At 38.6% G+C, this 22,982-nt stretch overlaps 2 protein-coding genes across 3 annotated transcripts; both read left to right on the forward strand.

Annotated features, from left to right (window-relative positions):
• Positions 1-788: 788 nt before the first annotated feature.
• LOC146132136 (uncharacterized) lies at positions 789-10,795 on the forward strand. Of its 2 annotated transcripts, XM_083397219.1 has the most exons (11): positions 789-1,174; positions 2,562-2,784; positions 3,356-3,481; positions 4,271-4,462; positions 5,047-5,055; positions 5,324-6,189; positions 7,023-7,254; positions 7,834-7,991; positions 8,937-9,214; positions 9,656-9,707; positions 10,470-10,795. In XM_083397219.1, the coding sequence occupies exons 1-11, from the start codon at positions 876-878 to the stop codon at positions 10,564-10,566; spliced, it is 2,532 nt and encodes an 843-aa protein (XP_083253345.1). In that variant the 5' UTR covers positions 789-875; the 3' UTR covers positions 10,567-10,795. The 2 variants fall into 2 exon arrangements, with proteins under 2 accessions (XP_083253345.1, XP_083253344.1); XM_083397218.1 differs by lacking the exon at positions 5,047-5,055 and having other exon boundaries at positions 3,356-3,485; positions 4,266-4,453; positions 7,023-7,248.
• Positions 10,796-13,977: 3,182 nt separating this feature from the next.
• Positions 13,978-22,036, forward strand: LOC146132137 (3-hydroxyisobutyryl-CoA hydrolase, mitochondrial-like). The gene is made up of 8 exons (XM_083396482.1): positions 13,978-14,245; positions 15,092-15,490; positions 16,112-16,235; positions 16,663-16,839; positions 17,273-17,481; positions 18,732-18,854; positions 19,802-19,947; positions 20,882-22,036. The coding sequence occupies exons 2-8, from the start codon at positions 15,224-15,226 to the stop codon at positions 21,057-21,059; spliced, it is 1,224 nt and encodes a 407-aa protein (XP_083252608.1). The 5' UTR covers positions 13,978-14,245; positions 15,092-15,223; the 3' UTR covers positions 21,060-22,036.
• The last annotated feature ends 946 nt before the right edge of the window (positions 22,037-22,982 follow it).

Raw genomic sequence — 22,982 nt, forward strand, 5'->3', positions numbered from 1 at the left:
ACGTTGGCAGAAACAATTAAATGCCCTCAGCACAAAGGACCTGGGCCCTGCCACTGTGTGTAAGCGCCTGTGTAGGAACGTGCGTGTTTTTTGCCAACAGTATGTTGTGCTTCGTTCTTTCGACCTTGCGCAATTTCGATCATAGATAGGTCAGTCGATTTGCTGTGACCCCGCGCCACATTTCGCCATTCTTGTGATTGTTATGGGAACAGTTTATGGTCCAATGTCGCTCAGCAAGCCTTTTAAGATAGAGACTAGAGAAGGTCAGCATCTTTCAGTGGTGAAATCCGCCTTTGTTATGAGATAATTACCTCCAAGTAGCGTGCAGATTAATTGTTTTGTAGTGAATCTAGAAGTGTTTTATCAAACAGATTAACCAGCTTAACAAAAGTAGCAAAACACAGTATTTTGTTTTGTGTTTGATAACTTAAACCACTTGATAAAACTGAACAGTAGCAGGTATACAGTTGTCCCAAATATTTGCAGAAAACAATTCCAGGGCTATTACTCATTTGATTGTAGCATAGTATAGCAGTGCTGTAATTACTTAAATCAATAGCAGATGTTTTTCATAAATTTATATGTTTTGGAAAAATTTCTTCATTCAGACTTGAGTAATTTATAAAACTTTAAAACTTTAAAGTGACAAGTTTACAACATTGTGAGGCAGTAGTCTTTAAAAGGTATATAAAGTAAGACAATTGTAGCGTCCCAAAAAGCGGCTGGAAGTGTAAGTGGCTACCTAGCCCACCCATTTATAAATTACGTTTCTTTATTTTGTAGTACATTGTGCTAAATATGTTTGAAGTTACGTGAAAGTAGAAAAACAGTCGTCCAGCCGATCGCAACAAAACAAAACAAACAAACAAAAAACGATGCCGGCGTGCAAGTGCTTATTCCTGGACGGCAGGGAAGTCGAGATCACGGTGTCTTCGGACGCTACTGGCGAGGATTTATTTAAAAGCGTTTGCAACTACTTGAACATTGGTGACACCCGCCCGTTCGGGATAGTGCATCGTGGGGGCACACTGCCGGCCACTTACAACTGGTGGGTCAACCCGACAAAGCTACTGCGAAAGCAAGTACCCGGAAAATGCCGGATATGGGCCTTTGCCTTGATGGTAAAATACTATCCTCTTGGCGGCGGTATTGAAAGTGCGGAGGACATTGTAAGGTAAACCAGAGTTTTCTAACACTAAGTTTTCTGTTGGCCTTTAAATGACCAATATTGTTAATATAATTTTATTTTTAGAGCGTTAAATTTTAAAACGAACAATTACGTAAACTATAAAAACCGAGCAAATAAGCAAACAAAAAATGTATTATTTGATTACCAGTACAGGGAAAAAAATAGTTTTTTTGTAGACCTTTAAAACAAAATGTTGCTTTAAAAAGAAAATATGGATTTTTCGGTTTTATCATGCATCTATAGCAGGGGTCGGCAACCTTTTTGTAGTCGCGGGCCAAAACCAACCTCAGAAAGGTGTCTGCGGGCCGCACAAAATGTTAACTAAGAATTATGTTATTAAAATGTTAAAACTACCGTGGCGGACCTCGGATCTTTTTTGCGCCTAAAACGTGTTTAATTACATTTAAGGAGGCAGTAATAAAGTATTGGCGCAAAGCGCGAATAAAATGCGTTTGTTTGTGGTTTAAAATCCGAGTCCACACATCGTCATCCATACTACTAATGAAAATTGTAATAAAACTACTTTGAGGAAACGCAATAAAATTAGTTAATCTAGTTGAGTGTTTGTCAACCTTTTAAAGTTCGGGCAGACCTGGCGAGCGAAGCGAGCGCGATTTTATTTTGGCATTACGCCATTTCTTGCAAGTTTGCATTAGCCTACATTGACGACAATAAAAAATAATAAAAAAATATATGTCCAATATTTGTGAATACGTTTTCCGTTTATCCGCGGCGCACTTGGCAGCCTTCCACGGCACAACGGTAAAGAAGCGCTGATCTATATTTCACAAGACAGCGTCAAAACGTAAACAAACCGAATGGAAATCGATCATTCGTGCGAAGCGCGAAAATTTTTCGCACTTACGTAGTTAAAATAGTTAAAAAGTATTTGAAATGGAATCGTGCGTAGTTTGTCAAAGAGGCGGCGGGCCGGATGAATTTCATCGGCGGGCCGGATCCGGCCCGCGGGCCGTAGGTTGCCGACCCCTGGTCTATAGTGTTCAATTACATTAGCTAGAGAGAAAACTTGCATAGTTTATTTTTTTAAAGAGTGTGGGCCTCTTTTCCTGTGTTCTACAGTTACACGTCGTCATGGGTTTAAATCAGTGGTTCACAACCTTTGGAAAAGTTTACTAGACTTGCGACGCACTACATAGGAGTTTTACAGAATTTTTACATTGATGCCAATTTATTTGTTTATTTAGAAAATCAAAACTAATTGTGGCCGATTTTCGTTAAAGTGTGTCTAAATTAATATTGAAGGGAATAATTATATCTGTTAGCATTTTATTATATTCGTGTGTTTCAAAAAAAATACATATTTCAAAGTTTTGTAAAACTTAAAAAATGTGCCTACATATAAACCCCTTAGATTCAACGCTGTCCTGCAAACGAGACAGGATCTCCTGACCGGTCGACTGACGTGTCCGGACCACACGATGGCGCTGCTCGCATCCTACTGGCTGCAGTCGGAGTACGGGGACTTCGCCAACGAGAGCATCGACCGTCAGCTGGTTGACGCCTTCCGATACATACGCAAAGGCGCCAAGCAGGAGAGGAGGAAACTGGATGCGGACCTCGATCTGGAGGAGCAGGTGACTGGAAGAAAATAAAATCACGCATAATTTAAAGTTGTAGGGATTTTTTGACTCGTACATTGGCTCAAATATATGCGGTCCAAATATCGCTGGAGTCGTGAGTTTCGAACCTTATCTGGCTAGATATATCTCTTCTTGCCTGGCTTGTGTTACAACCTGATTAATTAACTGATTTCGGTTAGCGTCAGCCCCTTAAAGAGACTTGTAGTGTAGTAAACGTGTGATCGTTGGTCAAACGGACGAATTTTGGAGGACTGGATCACAGTTGTTGTACAAAGTTGTCTAGAAATGTTCCACTTGACCGATATATGTAGGACAAGTTCATACCTTTTCCTTTAAATGTAGGCCAATACAGGAGGACTCACTTGTATTTATGTTTATAAAGGACGCTATGGACTTTTGATTAATGCTATATAACGTACCCAAACTGGTGACATAGCTACAATTCTTTTCATTCGCTGGCGGTCAAAACTTTGTTCATTTGTTTTGTTAAATGTATGGCATATGTACATAAAAGACGCGAAATTGCAAAATTTCGGAACGACACTTTTTCCATCATTTTCGCCAGATGATAGAGCTCCACCGATTTCTGCGCGGAACCTCCCTAGCCCTCGCCGACCTTAAGTTCCTCAAGCTGGCCGCCTCGCTCGAAATGTACGGCGTGCACTTTTATCCTGCCTACGAGAACATGACTGCTGGTAAGGTTGTCGGTTTCTGCTGCAAGATTAGCGTATAATTGCTTTGTAATGCGGCGTACAAATTGTACACGATATAATATAAAGCCCCTTTAAATTACCGCGCTGTAAATTTGCTACTATTTAAGATACTCCGCTATTTAGAAGGGTTAGACTACTTGGCTGAAATGGCCGAGCTCTCCCGTATTGAGCAATGTTAAGCAAGGGTTAAAACTGGTGTAGGCTACTAGATATTCTACAAAGAATAATACACTTTAGTCATTGTGATGGTTATGCTGCCATTTTCCAACCATGATGCAAAATATAGGCATTTTTTTCCTAAAGGTCTGTTATTCAAACTGACTATGATAAAGTTTCCTTGGAAGAATTACATATGATGACTGCTTATTCATTTCAGTTGTCTGTAACTAATTAGACCAGTGATTGTTAACCAAGGTTCCATTTCTAATGCTAAAGGGTGCTAAGAGATATTTGAGAATCTTTAGAAATCTGATTTTGCTCAATTCTTACAACTTTCTGTGTAAGATTAGAGTGGAATAAATCCAATTATAACTCGCTACGTTGTGTAGAGTTGATGTAGGTTGTTCCAGTTTCGTTAATTGCAACATTCTAGTCAATTACTTACGGAACATTTTTTGTAGAAGTGTCGCAATCTATTTAGTATTGATGAAGGGTGCCGCTAGCTATAAAAGGTTAAGAAACACTTAATTAGACTATTCCGAACATTAATAGGCTAGAAAACAAAACCCTATATATAGTAAATTATCACGTTCTTTGGAACAGGACAGGGCAAGCGTCGCCAGGACGGTAGCACAGCTGCGTTCAACGACATGCTGACAGGACTTATGTTGGGGATCGGTTCAAACGGTATCGTCGTGTTGAAGGAACGCAAGAAGAGCACGACCCTGATGTGGGGCACGATTAGGGCCATCTCCTTCAAAAACAATGCTGTGGTTGTGAAGTTTAACGAGGTGAATGCCGTTTCCAATCAAACTTGATCAAAATGGTAGATGAACCAAATGTTTTACAGTATTTTTTCAATTTTAATATTAACAACCTAAATGGGACTAATTTACTTTGTTTTTATTTAACTTTGGTGTGGTTAAATTCAGATAATTCGTCTTTTTTGGTTGACTTTTCTCCTTAATTTAACAGTAAATAAACAAGGCCTGCTGTTTTAGCACTAAAAGTATCTTTCCGATAAGATGTTTGATTGTAAGTGAGGGGTTTTGTATCTGACAATACACCAGGGATGAGAAAAATACTTCCTTTTTTACGACGTCTCAAAACAATGTTTGCCCTTTTTAGTTACATAATTGTACACGCAGCGAATGCTACGTCAGTTTTTTTAAGCCAAACTACTTTATGAGGTTCCTTTATGATGTAACTTTGACGTTATCCCTAATAATTTTCATCCGTTTCGGTAAGAAAAGTATTATACTTTGACCCCTGCAATACACTAATTTCGATCAACTATTTATGTTGAACCTGGTATTAAAAATTACACATACTATTTCTGTACCTATTATAAAGGAAAACCACGAAACAGCATAAACCTCTGGAGAATAAAACAGTCCATGTGACCCATTTGCGCATTATATCAGATTCTAACGATGTCGAACGAGAATAAACCAACGCATCAATATAAATATTATTCATAAATAAAAATATTAACATTTTATATTTTTAAATAAAAGTCTGATTGCTGGCTAAGTTATGTTGCTTTGCCTAATTTGTAAAGACTTCTGATCGATATCTGGTTTACTTCCGGAGATATTGAACAATGAATTTCGAGCTGCATGATTCCCTTTGGGCGCGTGACTTATTCCCATCTTATTTAGACGGCACCCAGTGGCAAAGACGGCGCCTCCGCGTTCGTGTTCGACGATTTGCAGCAAGCAAAGTCGGTCTGGCGCACAGCGGTCGACATGCACGTTCGCTACCGCGTCGAAAAGCGCGACGCCCCGGAGCAACGCGTCAACATCAAGCTGGAACGCAAATATACGCTGCTGGGCAAAAAGCAGGCCACGCTCAAGACGCGCCCGGCCACCACGCCGCGTCCGCAGCTGGCCGCTATCCGGGAATCAGCGTCGCCCGCCACCGAGCCCAAGGTGCCTAAAGCCCGCGGAAAAAACGGCCGGCGACCGAAAAAGGCGCGCGCCGAAACCCGACCGAAAGAGGTCGGCACCGGATCGCCGTTGGAGGAGCGCCGCAAGAAAGAAGAAGAAGAGGAGGCGACCAGGGCTAAGCTGCCCGACTCCCCTGTTTTATCGCACACGGGCAGCAAGTCGAACGCGCCCCGCTCGATACCGTCTCCTGACGCGTCACCAAAGATTAAACGCGCCACTCTGGTCCCGGATCAGAACCCTGCCCCAGGTGAAGCCCCTAAACCCCAGCCCAACACCCCTGTGGACGGCGGGACCCTGCCGTATGATGAAAAGGTCGCCTCTTCGGTTCCGCAACGTTTGAGGTCGTCGCGAGCTTCCACCGGTCCGGATGTCACCTCCTGTTCCAGCAGCGTTGTCACCGATAACACAGACGTCCTTTGCAGCTCTAACATCATCGAGAAGGCGTTCTCCTACGCCGAGAGCGACGGCATCAACTCCATCAACGCCTGGCTGGAGCTTTGCACGCCCCGGAATGAGCGGCGTGGACGACCAGTTTCCAGGAGCGCCCCGGCTAGTCACCGGTCGAAATCCAGGGGAAGGTAAGTTGAAAACTAAACTGACTTGACTTAAGTTCCCCTAAGTTTGCAAATAACTTGACTTAAATATTTTCTGTAAAATGACTTAACTTGGACTTAAATAAAGACGTGACTGGGACTCGACATTTTTTAAAAAGACGTGACTTTGACTTGAGCTAATTCACAAATGACTTGACTGGGACTTAAGTTTTTTTTTCAAATTGACGTGTGAAAAAACGTTATTTGATTCGTGGTGTATCTAAAGGTCAATGCAGCGATTTTTGAAGAAAACTTTTTTTATAGACCTGGGACCTGGTTTTTTTTTAGGAGTTTTTTTTAGGAATTTGGGCAACAGTCAAGTTCTCAGTTGCCAATTGGTCAATGGATTTTTTTCTTAAATTATATTGAAAATAAACTGTGCTGTATACAAAACATGAAATAACGCCTAATACTGCAAAATTTGTATTTATTAGTGTTCCATTCTACAGAACAGAATACAGTAGTTAGACAGTGAGTTAAGAACTCTTAGCAAAAACTTGTAGAAGTAGTTTTACAAGACTTTAATACACTAGTATAGCGTCTGAAACGTACACGTACAAAATTTGTATTCTGTGGCCAAGCCCTTCTGAAGTTGTACTGGCCAACGATGCTGGCACCCATATATAGTACACAAGATGCTGTCTGAAATACTTGCCGAAATCAGTCGGCCTGACTAGATCTATAAGGCAAGTAACACCAGGCTAGAATAACAACTATGGCAAGGTTTAAACTCACGACCTCCGGTCACATCGAAACCGTTGGCCGATTTCGGATTTTTAAACCTACTACGACTAACTTACCCTGTATGTTCACCAAAGATCTGCGGACGAGGATGAAGAAGACGTGCTGGACATCTACGACTACCGACCTCTTATTCCCTCCAAGCGTCCTGTCGTGATCCGGGCCAGGGAACTTCGCGAGATCCGCGATCTCAGTCCTCCGTCTAAAGTCCATTACGAGGAGGAGCCGGCCCGGAGGATGCCCGGAAGATATAAGAGCGCCGATAACGTGTCGAGGAGGAAGTGGTCACCGACGCGATACGAGGTACGGGCTTTCGATGGGAATAATCTTCTTCCGCTTGTAAGACCTGCGTGTGGTTTGTTTGATGAACCGCTATAGTGTGTTTTGTATCCAAATACTAAAAATATATCCAATTTTACCTTAAATTATATGTTTAATGTTTCCATATAAAGTGTTTATTCAAACAGAAGAATATAATTGTTTACATTTTTTCTTTATTGTGTTTATATAAAAAGGTCGCTCAGCGTTACTCTAATTTGAAAGGATTATGTAACTAATCTACGTCTTAGTTAATTTCACCAAAACCTAGTTTTGGTATTTATCATGAGAATATACCTACTTTTGTATTTGACATCCTGCTACAATCTCAAAATATATTGCTCCAGAGTCAAAGGTTGGTAAAAAGAAACGGTTTAAGTGAATAAGATAATTTTTAGATTTTGCTATTATGCGTTACACCTAAAATATAAACAAGTGACCTAAAATGCAATCCCTAATTGTCTTGGCCTGTGTTGCAAACTCGGGCAACTATTTGCGCAAGGAGCTCCAAAGTTATAAATCCATAAAATTGCTGCTGCAAGAAACGCCCAATCGATTTTCTCGCAACAGTCTCCCAGCGAACAGACCTCGATGGAGCGAAGATATGCCGACATCTATCGTCGGGAGTTCCTACGCAACTTTGCTGAACCAGCAGGAGCCGGGACCACTGACACCTACCGAAGATCGCGGAGCATGCACTCCTTGCGGCCTACCGTCAAGCGGGAAAGGTGTGACATTTTGTTTGTTAGGTGTTTCTCAACCTATAGTGTCGCAGTTTGAATTGGTTGGGTCGCCGACTGAAGTATAGTTTTATATTGGTTAGATTTATTGAGAATGGTTCTTACCAAGAAAATTTGAGAAAATTCCGGAAACAATTTGAAGACATGCCCCACAATTAATAAAATTTACTTTATTTTTTCAACTTTCTTTATTTCTTCTACATCTTCACTTTAAGCTTGCAAAAAGTTCAGTGAAGACGTTTGGGTCGCCGCGAAAATCGTTAAGAAACCTTGTTTAAGGGGGATATTATAAGATTTTTTCTGCAGCGATTTTTTTACAAATGAGCCGCGTTGTTAAAGCAATTTGCTTTAGCGTTAGTCGACATTTCAGATGTTGGTTTTGTTTTGTGGTATGGCGGTACAAAAAATACTAATGAGTTCAATAAATGAAGTTGGACTTTTTTAGTTTTTACTGAAATGACCAGTTACTGATTTTTGAGTAGAAATGTTAAAATATTTTTTTGTTTGAAAATTTTGATGTTTTTGCCACAAAGGTCAACAGTGTCTTTGCTATGGTTGATCACACGTCCCCAAATAGAAGTTCGATGTGTAATTAAGTTTAGTATAATAAAAAAAACATGAATACTAAAGCATTAAAAAAACAAAAAAACAAAAAAAAACATGAATACTAAAGCGTTTAGCATATCAATGCTACCAAGTTGATGGTCCATGTAAAAAATACAATACAGTTTGTTTGATGTTTCTTCAAAAATTGTACCTGTACCAGACTTCTAAAAAAGGCTAGAAAATTATTGATCAAGCGCCAGCGAAACCTAAAGCCAAATAGTAGAGCATGGAAATACCATGTGAAGGTTGCTCCTAAGTGGCCTATGTTTAGACAGCAACTTGATTTCTTTGTAACCAGCGCAATAACTCTTTACACGACCGACACAGATCCGCCTCCAGCGAAAACCGTCGCTCTCTGTCGCCGTCTAGCGTGAGTGCGATCGCGTCCTCGGGCAGTCGAAGGTCGTGCGATTCCTACCTGGCCGCCGGTCTCTCGTACGAGGACGAGGACATGTACCGGAGATACAGCGACATGCCTTTCGAGTCCACCTTCGCCCGGCGAGTCTTTAGCGAGACTCGTCTCAACAGGCAACACCTGGACGCGGCGACGCGTGACGCCGGTTACCGTCCGGCGTCGATGATGCGGAACCGAGACCCTGCCGACCGTACGTCGTAGATTTGAGCTTACTTTTTTGGAGCCAATCGGCAGAAGACATGAATCCACATTTAATAACAAATGTATTATCTGCGCACATTGTTAGCATGAAAATAGTGATATACAGAGTAATCTTGTGGTTTCACGTTTTGTGAAAACCACTCCAGTAAAACAAAATTTGTCGTTCGCTTTGCTTTTGTTTATGTTTTCAACTATCGCGGTCTTAAGTGCACCGAATATTCAGAGGTGAAGGACCAGATATGTCGGTATATTAAAACTAAAATCTAAAGTGTAAATCAACTCTAAAAGAAATATATACTTTTTAAAGGTAAACAATAAACTGTTTGCATTCTAATTTTTGAAAGTTCTCATTTTTTACTGTATGTGAGGTTGCTTATCTACTCTCCATATCTCAATGGTTAAATGCTAATGGAAAATGTTTTATTTTTAGGGACTAAAAGGTCTCATGTAACCAGCTGGGCACTCGGAGACCAATATGATGTGTAAGTGAAACCGTTTTGACCATATTTGTTGTTGTTTTGGTGGGCGACTACATTCGTATGGGATTAAATAAGCGTGCGTAAGTTATACAGCACTTGCTCATTCTCTGATGTAGTAGCACCATATACGCTTGTGTCGGCCTGGACACTAACTCAAACCTGGGAAAACTACAAACCCCGCGGTCCGCCAAATCAAATTTAATTCGTCCCCGGGAATATTTTAATAAAAAAAATTAGGCAAAATAAGCATTTTTTAAATTTTACAATTTTTTATTAAATTAATACATTTGTGAAGCATCCTTAACTATTTCTACTCTACCTAGTGTAAAAAAAATTAACAAAAAATATATACAGCTTTTCTTACACAAGTGTAGTGGTTCTCATCCGGGGTGCCGCGGTACTACAGGGTGCCATTTTTGACGCTCAAAAGTGCCGAGTGATATTTTAATTTTTTTAGGACTTCGATTTTTGCTCTATTGGTAAGATGCAATTTTTTGTGTACGATGGACACCCGAGAAAGGGTGTCGCAAACTATTTATAATTTCTGTAAGGTGCGGCAAGCCAAAAAAGGTTGCGAAAAACTGCACTATGTAGGGACTAGACTAGAGGAATCACGCTTTTTAATATCGATATTTTATATCCCCGTTTTGACACTGTCCTCCTATGTATATTTTGTTTGTCATACGTCCTCTTAGCCAACAAGAACTACCCACCCCTGCGCTTTTACTATGGTAATAAACCAATATGTTTGGTTTTGACTTGCAGTCCAAAAGCGTCCAGCGTAAAAGACGGCTATAGCGCCGCGCGACGGAGTAGAGATACGATACCTTCAATCCCCAAATTCGTCAAAAGCGTGAGGTAGTCAGTTTTCTGGTCGTCGACGGATGAACGTGGAAACAAAAACACTGTGCCAAATTTTGCCAAGTTTCTCTCATGTTTGTTGTTCAAACGGCATTCGTGTGTTGCAAAGCGTAGCCTGTAGCTAAACTAAAACATACGCAAGTCGAATAAAAATGCACATTTGCGACAGTAACTGCTTTGATATGTGGCTTATTTTCTGTACCGGTAGATAACGAAACTATTATGCTTTAAAAGGTAGCTTTTTCGCTATATTTGTGTCGCCAATAAATTTCTTTTTGTCGTGATATCTTTGCAGCTGATTTAGTCGTGTAACATTTATATATAAAAAACAAGAAATAAGACCTAAACCCCTAAAAAAAGTTTTAAACCAACCTTTAAACCAGTATTTGTGCGGCGTATTTTTGTGCCAGTGGTTCTGCGGCGTATTATGCGTGGTGACTGTAGGAAAGCGTCTCGATTTTAAGCTAAAAATATGGTACTCTATTCTAATGTATTGATGACATATTCCAAAGGTCTGGTTAAGCTTTACAAGTTGCAGACAACAAATTGCTAAATCATTACTGGTTTCTGATGTGGGAATTAATGTGTTTTTTCCCAAAATAGTTAACAGAAATTATGACCAGCAATAAATTACCAACAGAATCAAGGGGTTAAGGTTATCGGGAAAAAAGTTAACCCAAAATTACTTTATTAGCCGGGTAAATAGCCTCAGGAAGTTCCTAAGGCTATTTGATTTTTTTACGCTGGCACCCATATATGTCGATACGAAGTTCGAACTGCTTTAGTGTCCTGGTGAATAGCCGGTTCCAAAAACAATTATCAAATTAATGTCGATAATATTCATGTTTATCAATATTTTATGACTTGTAGCTGGTTTTAAGAATTTGTAGCAAAACTATTGTAGCCGAAAAATAGTAAGTATAAAAAGACTGTAGGGACATAGGCGTAGCCAGGGGGTGCCACAAGGGCAAACATGTTATAAATATTGTACTCTTTAAAAAAATGTTTAGTAGCATTTATAAGCAGTACCACAACACTCCACACTCCACAGATATGCCACATCTTTAACTGTCATGTACTGTTACGTCACAAACGATGTAGTTATTATTACGTTTGCTATACTTATTAATGTAGTTTTATTACTTTTTAGTCATTTTGTTTTTGCTCTTTGAATGTTTGTTAGGTATTGCGTTAAAACTCAGTCAGTTCCTGATCGAAACGGATTGCTGGCATATTTATTTGTGTTCGATACGGCAGTTCATACAATGACAAAAGCTAAATAAAAATATTAAAAGATTCAATTTTTGGCGCTCTTTTACTTATGTACGTGAAAATTAATAAAAAAAAACTTTCTTCAAATGCCGCATACCACAATGCATATTGTTTGAAATAGGGTGCGAGTTAGCGTTTGGTTGAGGGTGGGTCAAGTTATTATTAATAATAAACATAAGATTACTTGACTCACCCAAACGCTAACCCAAACAATATGCGTTATGGTATGCGGTATTATTTTGTTTTGTTTTTTGCATAACATTTCACGTACATAAGTAAAAGAGCGCCCCATTTTTTTTCCCCAAAAAAATTTCGGCTGGCTACGCCACTGGGCGCTCTTTCACTTCTGTGTAGGACAGGCCGTAGGAAATGAGTTTTTATCTACTACACTGGTGATATCTGGCTGGCTTAGAGGTTGAGCACAGTCTGACTCCGCGTCAAATTACGAAGTATAGAACACGTATCGAACAATGCTGATTATGGTTTCATCTGGTACGGTAATATGAGACATTTTAAATATTATGCATTTTGAAGAGTTTAATAAAAAAGACAAATTTAGAGAAAGTCAAAATTTATATTTTCCAAGGCCAACAGACTCTGAAAAGCAAATTCGAGAAATTTAGCTTTAATAAGGCCAATCTGGCAATCCTGGTGGAGATAGGCTGTTTCCTTTCGGGTCATTTGTCAATAATACGTTATTTAAGCTAACAATCGTTATTTATAAACTATTATGACGTCAGTGTACGTAAAGGTGATAAACAATTTAGAAAAGAAACAGTTGTTAATGGAGTTTTTGATTAGCAGGGCTGCATTATGTGTGTGAAAAATATTCAATCAACAAAAAACAATTAAGTGAAATAGTTACGCCTTAGAATGTGTATACTAAGGTCATACCCACTTTGAAAAAGAAGGGTTGCTAATACGACATGTAAGTGAGTTAGTAGGTGTTAAAGTTAAAGCATCAACAAAAATGATAAAATTGGGCCGATTACCAGAATGTGACAAAAGTTTTGTCCTTATTTTCATAGAATGCGAACAAGCCGGGTAGTACTCTATGGTAGTTTACTCGGTAAATTTCCATTACACGGTGCGATACCAAATGTTCAGTTCAAACTTTCAAGTTGCATGCTACAGCATTTGCAAACTTTTCTAGTTAGTAAAACTTATTAAGCAACGTCCGCGGATTTAGGAAAGATAAGAAATAAAGGCGCTGGTCTAGAATCCTACCACAGTTCTAAAATCAACGCACAAAATTTGAGTTAGGTTGCGGGTTAGCGTTTGGGTGTGGGTGGGTCAAGTATTATTATATTCTTTATTTAATAATAATACTTGACCCACCTTTACCCAAACGCTAACCCGCACCCTAACCCAAAAGGTGTTTCGTTGTGGTAGGATTCTAGACCAGCGCAAATAGTGAAAGAGCGCCCATTTTTTTTGGTTAGGGATTAGCATTTGGTTGGGTCAAGCATTATTAATAATAATAGTACTTGACCCACACCAAACCCTAACCCAAATATTGTGCGTAAAGCATAATTTGTAGATGATACTTTTTTGCTTTTGTATATGTACCAAATAGAAAGAATCCCCAACTTCTTTACACATATCTCAGTCTGGAAAGCATGGCAGGTCTGGACGTGATCTTGCAGGTGCACAGCCCAAAAATTTCTGTGACCGGGTGCAATAAATGTAAAAAAAGTGCACCATGGGCGCACTTTATGATTTTCTGATGCACTGTGTATTGCATACGTATTGCACTGTAAATGTATGTTGATTTTTTTGGGCAGTTTAGATTTTTTTCGAGGGCACTTTTTAAAGGTTGAAAAGTTGCACTTGCCATACTTTCCACAGTGGCACATATCATGTTTTTAAAACAAGTTTAATTTTTGTATGGAATATTGCGGATTGCCTCCAACTTAATTTGACTGGATGTGTAAATTGACTTGGCCAAAAACGTAAATCCAGTGGCATTTTGTGACAGGTGCACACCCAATAATTTTTCTAAATAAATTTGTGTGCACACCTGGATTGATATGTTGCGCACTTTTTGTTAAAGAATTTCCAACTGGTACTCAAAAAAACATAATAGCATACCTCTAAATTTGGTTCTGCACACCTGAGATCTTTACATGAAATGCAGACTGGAAGTAGATGATTCAACTACTTTAAATTTAATGACTCTTATCTTAATCTGAAGTGCAGTTTTAAAGAAAGTTCTAAGTTTTCTTGTTTTACTAGGAACTTAATTTGTTTTGCAGAATCCTATTTAAAACATTAATCTTTTTGCTTCCAATGGGAGCACCTTTCCAATTTTCAAAGCTTCTTCAAAATTTTGCCATAAATCAAAGAAATCTATCTTTAAAATCCCCCAGAAGAAGTTTGAATCCCCACGCAAAAAATTTTATTGGCTGGTATGTTGTGAATATTTTTTTAATAACGTTATGTAAATTTTTAGCTGAATCACAATTGTATTCCGTTGCCTTCCCGCTAAGGTGACGCCATTTGGTTTAAAATATTGCTGTTTTATAACTAAAAATAGCTTTTCTGGTGTACAAATCAGGGCTGCGGAGTCGGTTGAAAACAACTCCGACTCCGGCCAAAAAAATACACCAGAGTCCGACTCCCAAGTCCGACTCCAGCCAAATGTGCGATTTTGTTGAGTCCCGAGTCCAGCTCTGACTCTACAGTCTGTATTTTACCCATTTACGCAACTAAATTAAGGTGGATTTTCTGCAATCCACTCATATTGGTGTCATAATTGATCCACCCGCATTACATGGTTTAAAAATATTTCACATTTGCTATTACACTTTTACAACTTAATTTTTTTCCGCCTTAACAGTTTTAAAATTTGATACAGCGCATGCGCACTTTTGACTCGGGAGTCTGGTAGTTTTACGCGGTCTTACTCGAGTCCCGAGTCTGACTCCGGCAAAACAAACCGACTCCGTCGAGTCCGACTCCGACTCCGCAGCCCTGGTACAAATTACAGCATTTTGGCTAAAAAATGTTGGCAGTCATTTTCAGTAGCCACAAAATATACAATCATAACTTGGTATTATATACACATTTGATAATATTATTACTTGTTTAAATATATTTCCAAACTATTTGCTAATTTGTCTACTAGAAATGTCGTAAAATTCTGCCATCGATATATTTAAACATTTTAACTTTAAAATGCTAATAAAATAAGTTTGAGCAAATGTAACAGGTGTATTTTCGAACTATATCTTATTCACTGTTTCTGTTGGCAGGATAATTGGAATTCCTACAGCAGTACTAAGCTTCTTCTACGTTAAATCAATCATTGACGCCAGAAGAAAAGAAGAACTAAAAGCCTCACAGCAAATGCAAAGAAGTGCAGTTGAAACTCTAAAAAAACAATAATGCTGCCACTCAAAAGTGTATTTAGGATCCAAGTCGTTTCCAGGCATCTTAGCCAAACAGGACTAAAACCTTCTTCTTCACAAAATATCTGTCTTCCATGCAAATTTAATGCAACTCCATTTTTTCGAAATATGTCGTCCAAATATGTTGAGGATGATGTTTTGTTCAACAAAATTGGTGGTGCTGGTGTAATAACACTGAACAGACCAGAAGCATTAAATGCCTTGAACCTCAGCATGATCCAAAAAATCTATCCCAAAATTAAGGTAAGTGTTTTCTTTTTTTTAATCAGAGGTAGCTCCTGTTTATTAACCAAATTCCTTTATTACATATCCTAAAACATGACTGTTCTAACAATGGTTAATAAATTACAGGAATCTAGTCACAAATGTTTTTAAGTTCAACGAATTAAAAAGAAATTACCTTAAATAACTTACACCGGTACTATTTCTGTATTTTGAGTATGTGGTTTAATCCAATAAAACTGTTTGATCAAAAATATTTGGAATCTGTTTTTTATTATAATACGTTTTACACCTACTGGTCATAAAAAAAAAACAATTTTCAAAGCAAATATGGTGTCTTGCAGTCAGCTTAGAGTGGCATTCACAAGCAATTGGCCTCCAATATACTAATCCAAAAAGTAATTTAGACACCATAGTCAACAAATCTGTGTAACAGATCACATATCAGTTGAACTCCCATTTTTACTAAAAATATTAACTGAAAAAACTAGTGTTACATGCTAGCACAGCTGTTTTAAACAAAGTATTTGTCATATTAAATAAGGATTTAATCCATTTAAGAGGTTAAGGTCCTATTAAGTCTGGCTTTGACAAATATGTGCTATATTAATATGATCTATTTCTCTGATATTTTGTAATCAGGAATGGGAGGAAGACCCCAAAACCACCATGATTATAATGAAAGGTGCTGGTGACAAGGCATTTTGTGCTGGAGGTGATGTAAGATCCATTACTGATGCAGCCAGGCTTGGCAACTTTGAAGCAGGTATATATTGGAATGTTTTTCAGCTTTAAATCACTATTTTCCGACTTACTCAAAATATAATTTTCCAAATTATCAAAAACCTAGATCTATCTGTTTATTTTATCTGTGGAGTAATATGCAAATTATAATTATCATCTAAAAATCAGCCATTTTTGTATAACTCTATTTTGTTTGTATTACAAGTTCTTAATCTACCATAATATTAAATAAAGCACCTTAATTGTGAAAATTTTTAATTCTATGTGCAATAAAAAATATATCTTAAATATTGTTGGTGCAGGCTTTCAATAAATATTTTTTCACTAATATCACATAATATCAATGTTTTCTCAATTAAGTTATATTTTACTCTTGTTACTTTCATTGTTGAAGTTTCCTACTTTGTGCACATTGTGATTCTCTCTTTCTCTATTTGCACTTTCTTCAGGCCAAGACTTCTTTAGATCTGAGTACCGCTTAAATTATAGAATTGCTACTTGCCTTGTACCTTACATCGCTTTCATCGACGGGATCACGATGGGTGGTGGGGTTGGCTTGTCGGTTCACGGAGAACATCGGGTGTGCACTGAACGAACGCTTTTCGCAATGCCTGAAACAGCAATAGGTATGCATTGTGATGTTTAACTTGTTTTTTGTTTACTTGAATAGTTTTTTAAGCTATTCAAAACACATAAAAATTAAAGTGATTTTTTGTTCTGGAAAATGAACATTTAGGGGAGTGATTTATTTAGAAATACAATTTGCTTTGTTTTTCTTTTTTTTTTTTAAACGCCGGCATGTTAGAGAGTTATACATGTCATTTCCAAAAGAGTGCTAAAAGCTGAATAGGCTTGCAAGAAAGTAGTGCCAACATTTGTTACTTTGCAATCACTTATATATAACGAATAATGCTTTCTGCGTCACGACTTTCACGATCTTAAAAATTCGCGTTGCAAACTTTAAACACATTTCCAATGAAACACTCTGTCAACCTATGCTTGTCGCCGCAATAGCAAGCAAAGCATGTTTTCCGATTGCTTTATCGTTCCCCGTTAAAGGTTTATTTCCCGATGTGGGGGGCTCTCACTTCCTGCCCCGGCTCAGCAAGCATCTGGGCCTCTACCTGGCCCTGACAGGTTACAGGCTGAAGGGCAGGGACGTGTACAAGGCAGGGGTGGCCACAAGGATGGTGGACAGCTCCGTACTTCCCCGTCTCGAGAGCGACCTCGTAGCGATGGAGGCGCCTTCGCAACAAGACATAGTCGACGTAAGTAACGGATCGGTCGTTGTTAATGTTTTGCGATAATATTACATGGGAGCCGTTTAGCATATTACCGATAATAGTCATTCAAAATTAGGGTGGTGGCGATGCGACACTAAAATGATATGCCATTCGAGCTATGGTTTAAAATCCAACGCAACGATGATCAGTGACGAAGTGTTTATAGGTCCAGCAATGTCCGGTGTTTTTTTTGCCACGTTGGCTGTCATTTTTATTACTCCCAGCTCCAACCAGCTGGCACATTCAATGCAGTTCGCGGCTGATATGCCATTCGAGCTATGGTTTAAAATCCAACGCAACGATGATCAGTGACGAAGTGTTTATAGGTCCAGCAGTGTCCGGTGTTTTTTTTGCCACGTTGGCTGTCATTTTTATTACTCCCAGCTCCAACCAGCTGGCACATTCAATGCAGTTCGCGGCTGCTTCATGTGTCACTTTCTGTTGCCGGTAAAACCTCGTCGTATGTGATAATTGGTTGACGCTTCGTTTAGTCATGCTCGGACAACTTTTTTCCCTATTTCCGAATCAATATTTATATTACACGTGTTTAAAACAGTACAAGATATCTGCTTTACAGTTTTTTTTGCACATCCTTTTTACTAAATTAGTTAGTTTTAATTTCGTACGTAAAAACAGTTTGATCATCGCTTTTGGTAATTCCAGAAATTTCTTGAGCAGGCGCTTACATTTATTCATTAGGTTTTTGTCACATAGGCAAAGTTTACATAGCGTGGCCCGTGAGAACTTCGCAACTCAGCATTAGTTGTGGACAGAGCTCCGCACTGTAAATAACCCTATTTGACTAAAGATAATTAATGCGTAGCTTCGACTTTTTGCTTCCGCTTGTAAAATAACCAGTCAACCGTTTAATACCGGAAGGTCACACTTGACTGAAATGGTTGCCACGTAGTTGGTATTTATTGCAGTGACGTAAGTAGTAGTCATAAAATATTATAACACAATTTATGGCATTGTTATGTGACATTAAGACCTATTTTGCCTGAAATACAAGTCTCCTCAAAATATGTCAGAACTATATATTAAAAAGCTTAAAATGAAAGCCAAAAAAATTTTAGGAATGAGTTTTGTCGCACGCTTGTGTATATTTCAATTAATTTGAATTCCATATTCGTTGGTGCCTTTATATTAATTTTTATTTATGTATTATGCCTACTCCCTGAAGACGACTTGTAAAAACAAACCCACAACTAATTGCGTATAACTACATTGTACAGCTGTTGCGAAAGTACCACGAAGATTGCCAGACTGGTAGGGAACGAGATTACCTGATCCTTCGGGACCGCGAAGAGGATATCAAGCAAACTTTCTGCGCTGAGACCGTCGAAGAAATATTTGAGGTAACTCGACCGTTTTGCTTAAAAAATGCCGTCATAGAGAAGAAATATAATATGCAAATTTTATTTCTAACTTTGACGTCCGATCCAGCTACGGATGCTAAAGCGAATCATATCAAATAAAAAAACATTTCGTAAACATTTCCGTTAATTGGTGAAGCGCTGTGGAGAGCAAGGGATAGACACAACCCGCGTCTTTTTGAAAATACTTTTTCGATTTAGAAATACTGTATATAGCCCCACGGCCTGTTTTTTTTTAATAAAATTACGAAATTACGATTCCAAAAACTGTTCAGTGTACAGTAACCATCTTGGACCTGCTAAGCAAAAGCCTAACTCGAAATGGAATAGTTGCAAGTGTTTTGTATCAATTAATGTTGGTTGTGATTCCCGTCTTGGTCTTTGACAGCTTTTTCTAGATTTGCTCTCACTTAGTTTTATCTTTTATCTATTTATAAAACCACTTGATACATGCTTTACGCCAGTGCTCTTCAACCGGTGTGCACGGTTGGCATGATGATATTGATATACGTAAGGATTTTTTCATTACCTTTTAAGTAAACAGGGTCCATGAGTTCGTCATAAACAGCTTTAAGGGTTCACCAAACCAAGAAAGGTTGAAGAGCACTGCTTTACGCAACACAGCGAGCTTTAAAAACGCTAAATTCGTTAATGCCGGGCTAATATTGTTATACTGATGCTAATACTATAATTAGCCTTAAACTATCAACTAAGGAAGCATCATCTCAAATGGTCCAATACTGCGCGTTGGTCGATTAACCTGTGTCGTACGCACTCATTCCAATTATTCAGAATAATTTTATAAAAAAGCTTCACAGTGACGCCGAACCATTGAGCAAGGAAATTGTTTTAACCTTTAATGTCACGCCATTTTGGGCTGGAAAACGTTAAAACAGCCTGAGACTGAAATTTTTGGCGGCTTTGTGCAGAACCTAAAGAGTAACGGAAGCGAGTGGGCCAAGGAACAGCTAAAGATACTCAGTCGGATGTCGCCAACTTCGCTCAAAGTCACCCACAAGCAGCTACAAATGGGCGAGAGCCTGAACCTCGACGAGTGCTTACAAATGGAGTACAGGTGAAATCTTCGCTGAACGGCTGTGGTTCAGTGGTTGCATAAAGGCACCTTGAAACTACAGTCATTCGCCGCCTTGAATGCAGCTGGCTGACTTTTCAGCTTGCGTTGTCATTTTTGATTTACCGAGTTATTTTACACAAGGTTTTGTGTAAACCGGCCTTACAGGCCCAATGTTAGCCGGAGCACATTGTAATCTTTAATTATGAAAAAACATTTGACAGCTTGTCCACAGTAAGCAGTTGGTAGGAGTTCTGATATAGATGTTTAGATTCCTAACAGGTGTTGCCACAAAGCCGTTATGTACTTTGGAAGTGAAGTAGTAAAACATACATTTTATAAAATGTGCGGCAACCCTGCCTTATTGTACCGTAACTTTTTTAATTTTTCGTGTAGAAAATTTGGACTAATTAAGTTATTTTTAGAAGCAAAGATGTTAACCAGGTGAAACCACTGGCTTACACAGGTTGTTAAAGTCACTGTGCACTTACATATGTATTAACATACATCTCTCAATATAGAATCCAGGAGAGACGTATAAATGACATTACAAATAATGTTGAAAGTGACTACGTCAGCTTCAATACAGCCTTGGACCTTTGGACCCTTATTTTGTTTCTAAACACCTCAATCAGCTGCTCCCTCTAAATAGACTGAATGTTATCGCTGCGTAAAAGTCATCCAGCGTGCGCGGACGTTATCGATAACCTGCAGATTTTGCTGCCCCCCATAGATATAAGTCTGGTGGAAAAAACAAAAAAAATATACAAAAATATATTAGAAACGTGCACCGTGACTTTACGAACAAAACACCATGTGCTATGTTTTGAAATTTTACCCAAGGTAAGGAAGCCAGAATTTGATATGCTTTCATTATGTACACGAAAAGTAAACACAGTTTACAAAAAATACACAACAAACTGTAAATATTCTTCAGCATCGGCAGTCACTGCCTGAGAAACAACGATTTCCAAGAGGGCGTGCGGGCGCTCCTGGTGGACAAAGATCACAGTCCGAAGTGGAAGCCCGCCACCTTGCGGGAAACCACCGACCAATTCGTAGACAGCTACTTCGCAATTCCCGACGGGGTAGCTGAGTTGTCGCTCTCCGAGTAAGATTCCTATTAAACGTTTCACGAAACGAGCCGCATAATCTTTCAACAACGCGTCTTGCGTGCAACTGACTGTGAACATTCGAAATTTGGTTTTAAATTGATTTCTCACTGTCCTGAAATTTGTTCGCGCTGCGGAATTGCCGCCTGGAAGCTTAAAACTCGAGTTTGCGTTTACCGACGTTTTTAAAGGGTTTAGCGCGCTTTTCGAGTCTCCAATAATGACGAACTGCCACCTGCGATCACTTGATCTCATTTGTTTTCCTCCAACTGGACGTTAGCAAAACACAGTTTTCAAGGCTATATTTACATGTTGTACATAGGTTTTGGCGAACTACCACCCACTGCAAATACTTTGGCAATTTATTCACTGAATGTTTAAATTAGACCTCGCAATAAATATCTGGCATCTTTCATGGTTTATGTACGGTATACCGCTTATACGCGAGAAAAACTTTAAGCAATTGCTTCCAGGCTTGTTGTGATTAGTTAATTTACTAAAGATAACTGTAACCAATCTGTAAAATATATCTCCATGTTCCTAGAAAGAGAGCGAGCTTGCCGAATAACACCTTCTTTTAAAAAAACGAAAGGGCGTTTCGTTTTGACCATTTTTCAGTGGTGCTATTGGCTTGTGCCCGTTGGCGTTTAAAGTGATGTTACGTAAGCAGTGGTTTTGTTTACTTCCGTTTCCTGACGTTTTATACACGGGCGATCGACAAAGAAAGATTTGTCAAAGAAACTGTTAAAGCCGTTTCGTACTTTCATAGCTTTTTCGTACTTTCACCTTCTCCAAGTTGGGAGCGTTTTTGCGAACTTGCATGTTTTCTTAGTTCGATATAATATAATATTCTATACTCTGTCGCGTACTGGTGATTTACGTGCGAATAAACCAAGTAGCGAACATGTATAATCGTACCGCCCGTCCATATCGGACTGGACTGAGCTTCAAGATTTTTTTTCCGAGTATTCGTTGCGTTACAAAATAAATTCATTTACCATTGCAGAGGTTTCCGGTCTACTAATGCAAATACTGTTATGCAACATTTTGCCAGCTTGCAAATTTACCGAGAGTTCATTTTGTTCCAAAATTTTAACAAAATAAATTAATTTTACTAGATCGATGAGGTTTCCGTTAACATTTTTGTAGTTTGCATGAATGTAAAAGACCAGGATTGCGCAACTCAAACTGTTAAAAAAAACTGTCCAAAGGTAAGTTAAAAAAAAACGCACTTTTGAAATATTTTGTTAAGTTCATGCAAGACATTAGCAAATCCGCACTTCAACATTGAAGTACAGTAATAAACCAAAAAAGTTGGTCATCTTGAGACGCATACAAGGTTGTGCTGGTCTGTGATAACTGAACCTTATTTATATAGTTACTTCCGAAACTAAAATTACGGCCTTCAAAATAACTCTTATGTTATAAAACAAAATGTGTACACATTTGATTCGAAGTGTTAAAGTTCTAAACAGAATTATTTAATCCACTTAGAGAGGACAGTGAGAACACAATTGAGCATGTGCATCTATCGTCGTTATTTATGACGAGTTCAGGCGGTTAGAGATGTTTAAAGTAGAATACCGGTGAATTCTAGAATATTAGCTTCGATAATAGAATAACGAATCCTAGTACATTTCTATCGAAACTTATATATATATCTTTTTAGGGGACTATTCAACATAAAAAAAACTCTCCAGCTATTTAGTCCGTTGTGTAAAACATTATGTTTATAGGTATTCTAATATAAACGTGTTCTGTTATATTGTGCTACAAATAATACAAAGCTATTGCTTCCAGCAATGTGTTCGTAAACCATACTTGACAATTATACTGTGCGTAACCTCGCTGAATGTTGGCCAGAAATTGACCTTGAGTAACCCCGTAGCGCATTTTGTCCGACGGCGCACGTTTTACAAAGGAATA

This window comes from Ascidiella aspersa, chromosome 9 (genome assembly GCF_963924565.1).
Source record: "Ascidiella aspersa chromosome 9, kaAscAspe10.2, whole genome shotgun sequence".
NCBI lineage: Eukaryota > Metazoa > Chordata > Ascidiacea > Phlebobranchia > Ascidiidae > Ascidiella > Ascidiella aspersa.

Excerpts from the sequence above, each read along its gene's own strand:
- LOC146132137 (XM_083396482.1), top strand. The coding sequence starts at position 15,224 with ATGCTGCCACTCAAAAGTGTATTTAGGATCCAAGTCGTTTCCAGGCAT. Across the intron at positions 16,236-16,662 it reads GCTTGGCAACTTTGAAGCAG|GCCAAGACTTCTTTAGATCT; the intron begins GTATATATTGGA and ends CACTTTCTTCAG. Across the intron at positions 19,948-20,881 it reads TGCTTACAAATGGAGTACAG|CATCGGCAGTCACTGCCTGA; the intron begins GTGAAATCTTCG and ends AATATTCTTCAG.
- LOC146132136 (XM_083397219.1), top strand. The coding sequence starts at position 876 with ATGCCGGCGTGCAAGTGCTTATTCCTGGACGGCAGGGAAGTCGAGATC. Across the intron at positions 1,175-2,561 it reads AGTGCGGAGGACATTGTAAG|ATTCAACGCTGTCCTGCAAA; the intron begins GTAAACCAGAGT and ends TAAACCCCTTAG. Across the intron at positions 7,255-7,833 it reads CGACGCGATACGAGGTACGG|TCTCCCAGCGAACAGACCTC; the intron begins GCTTTCGATGGG and ends TTCTCGCAACAG.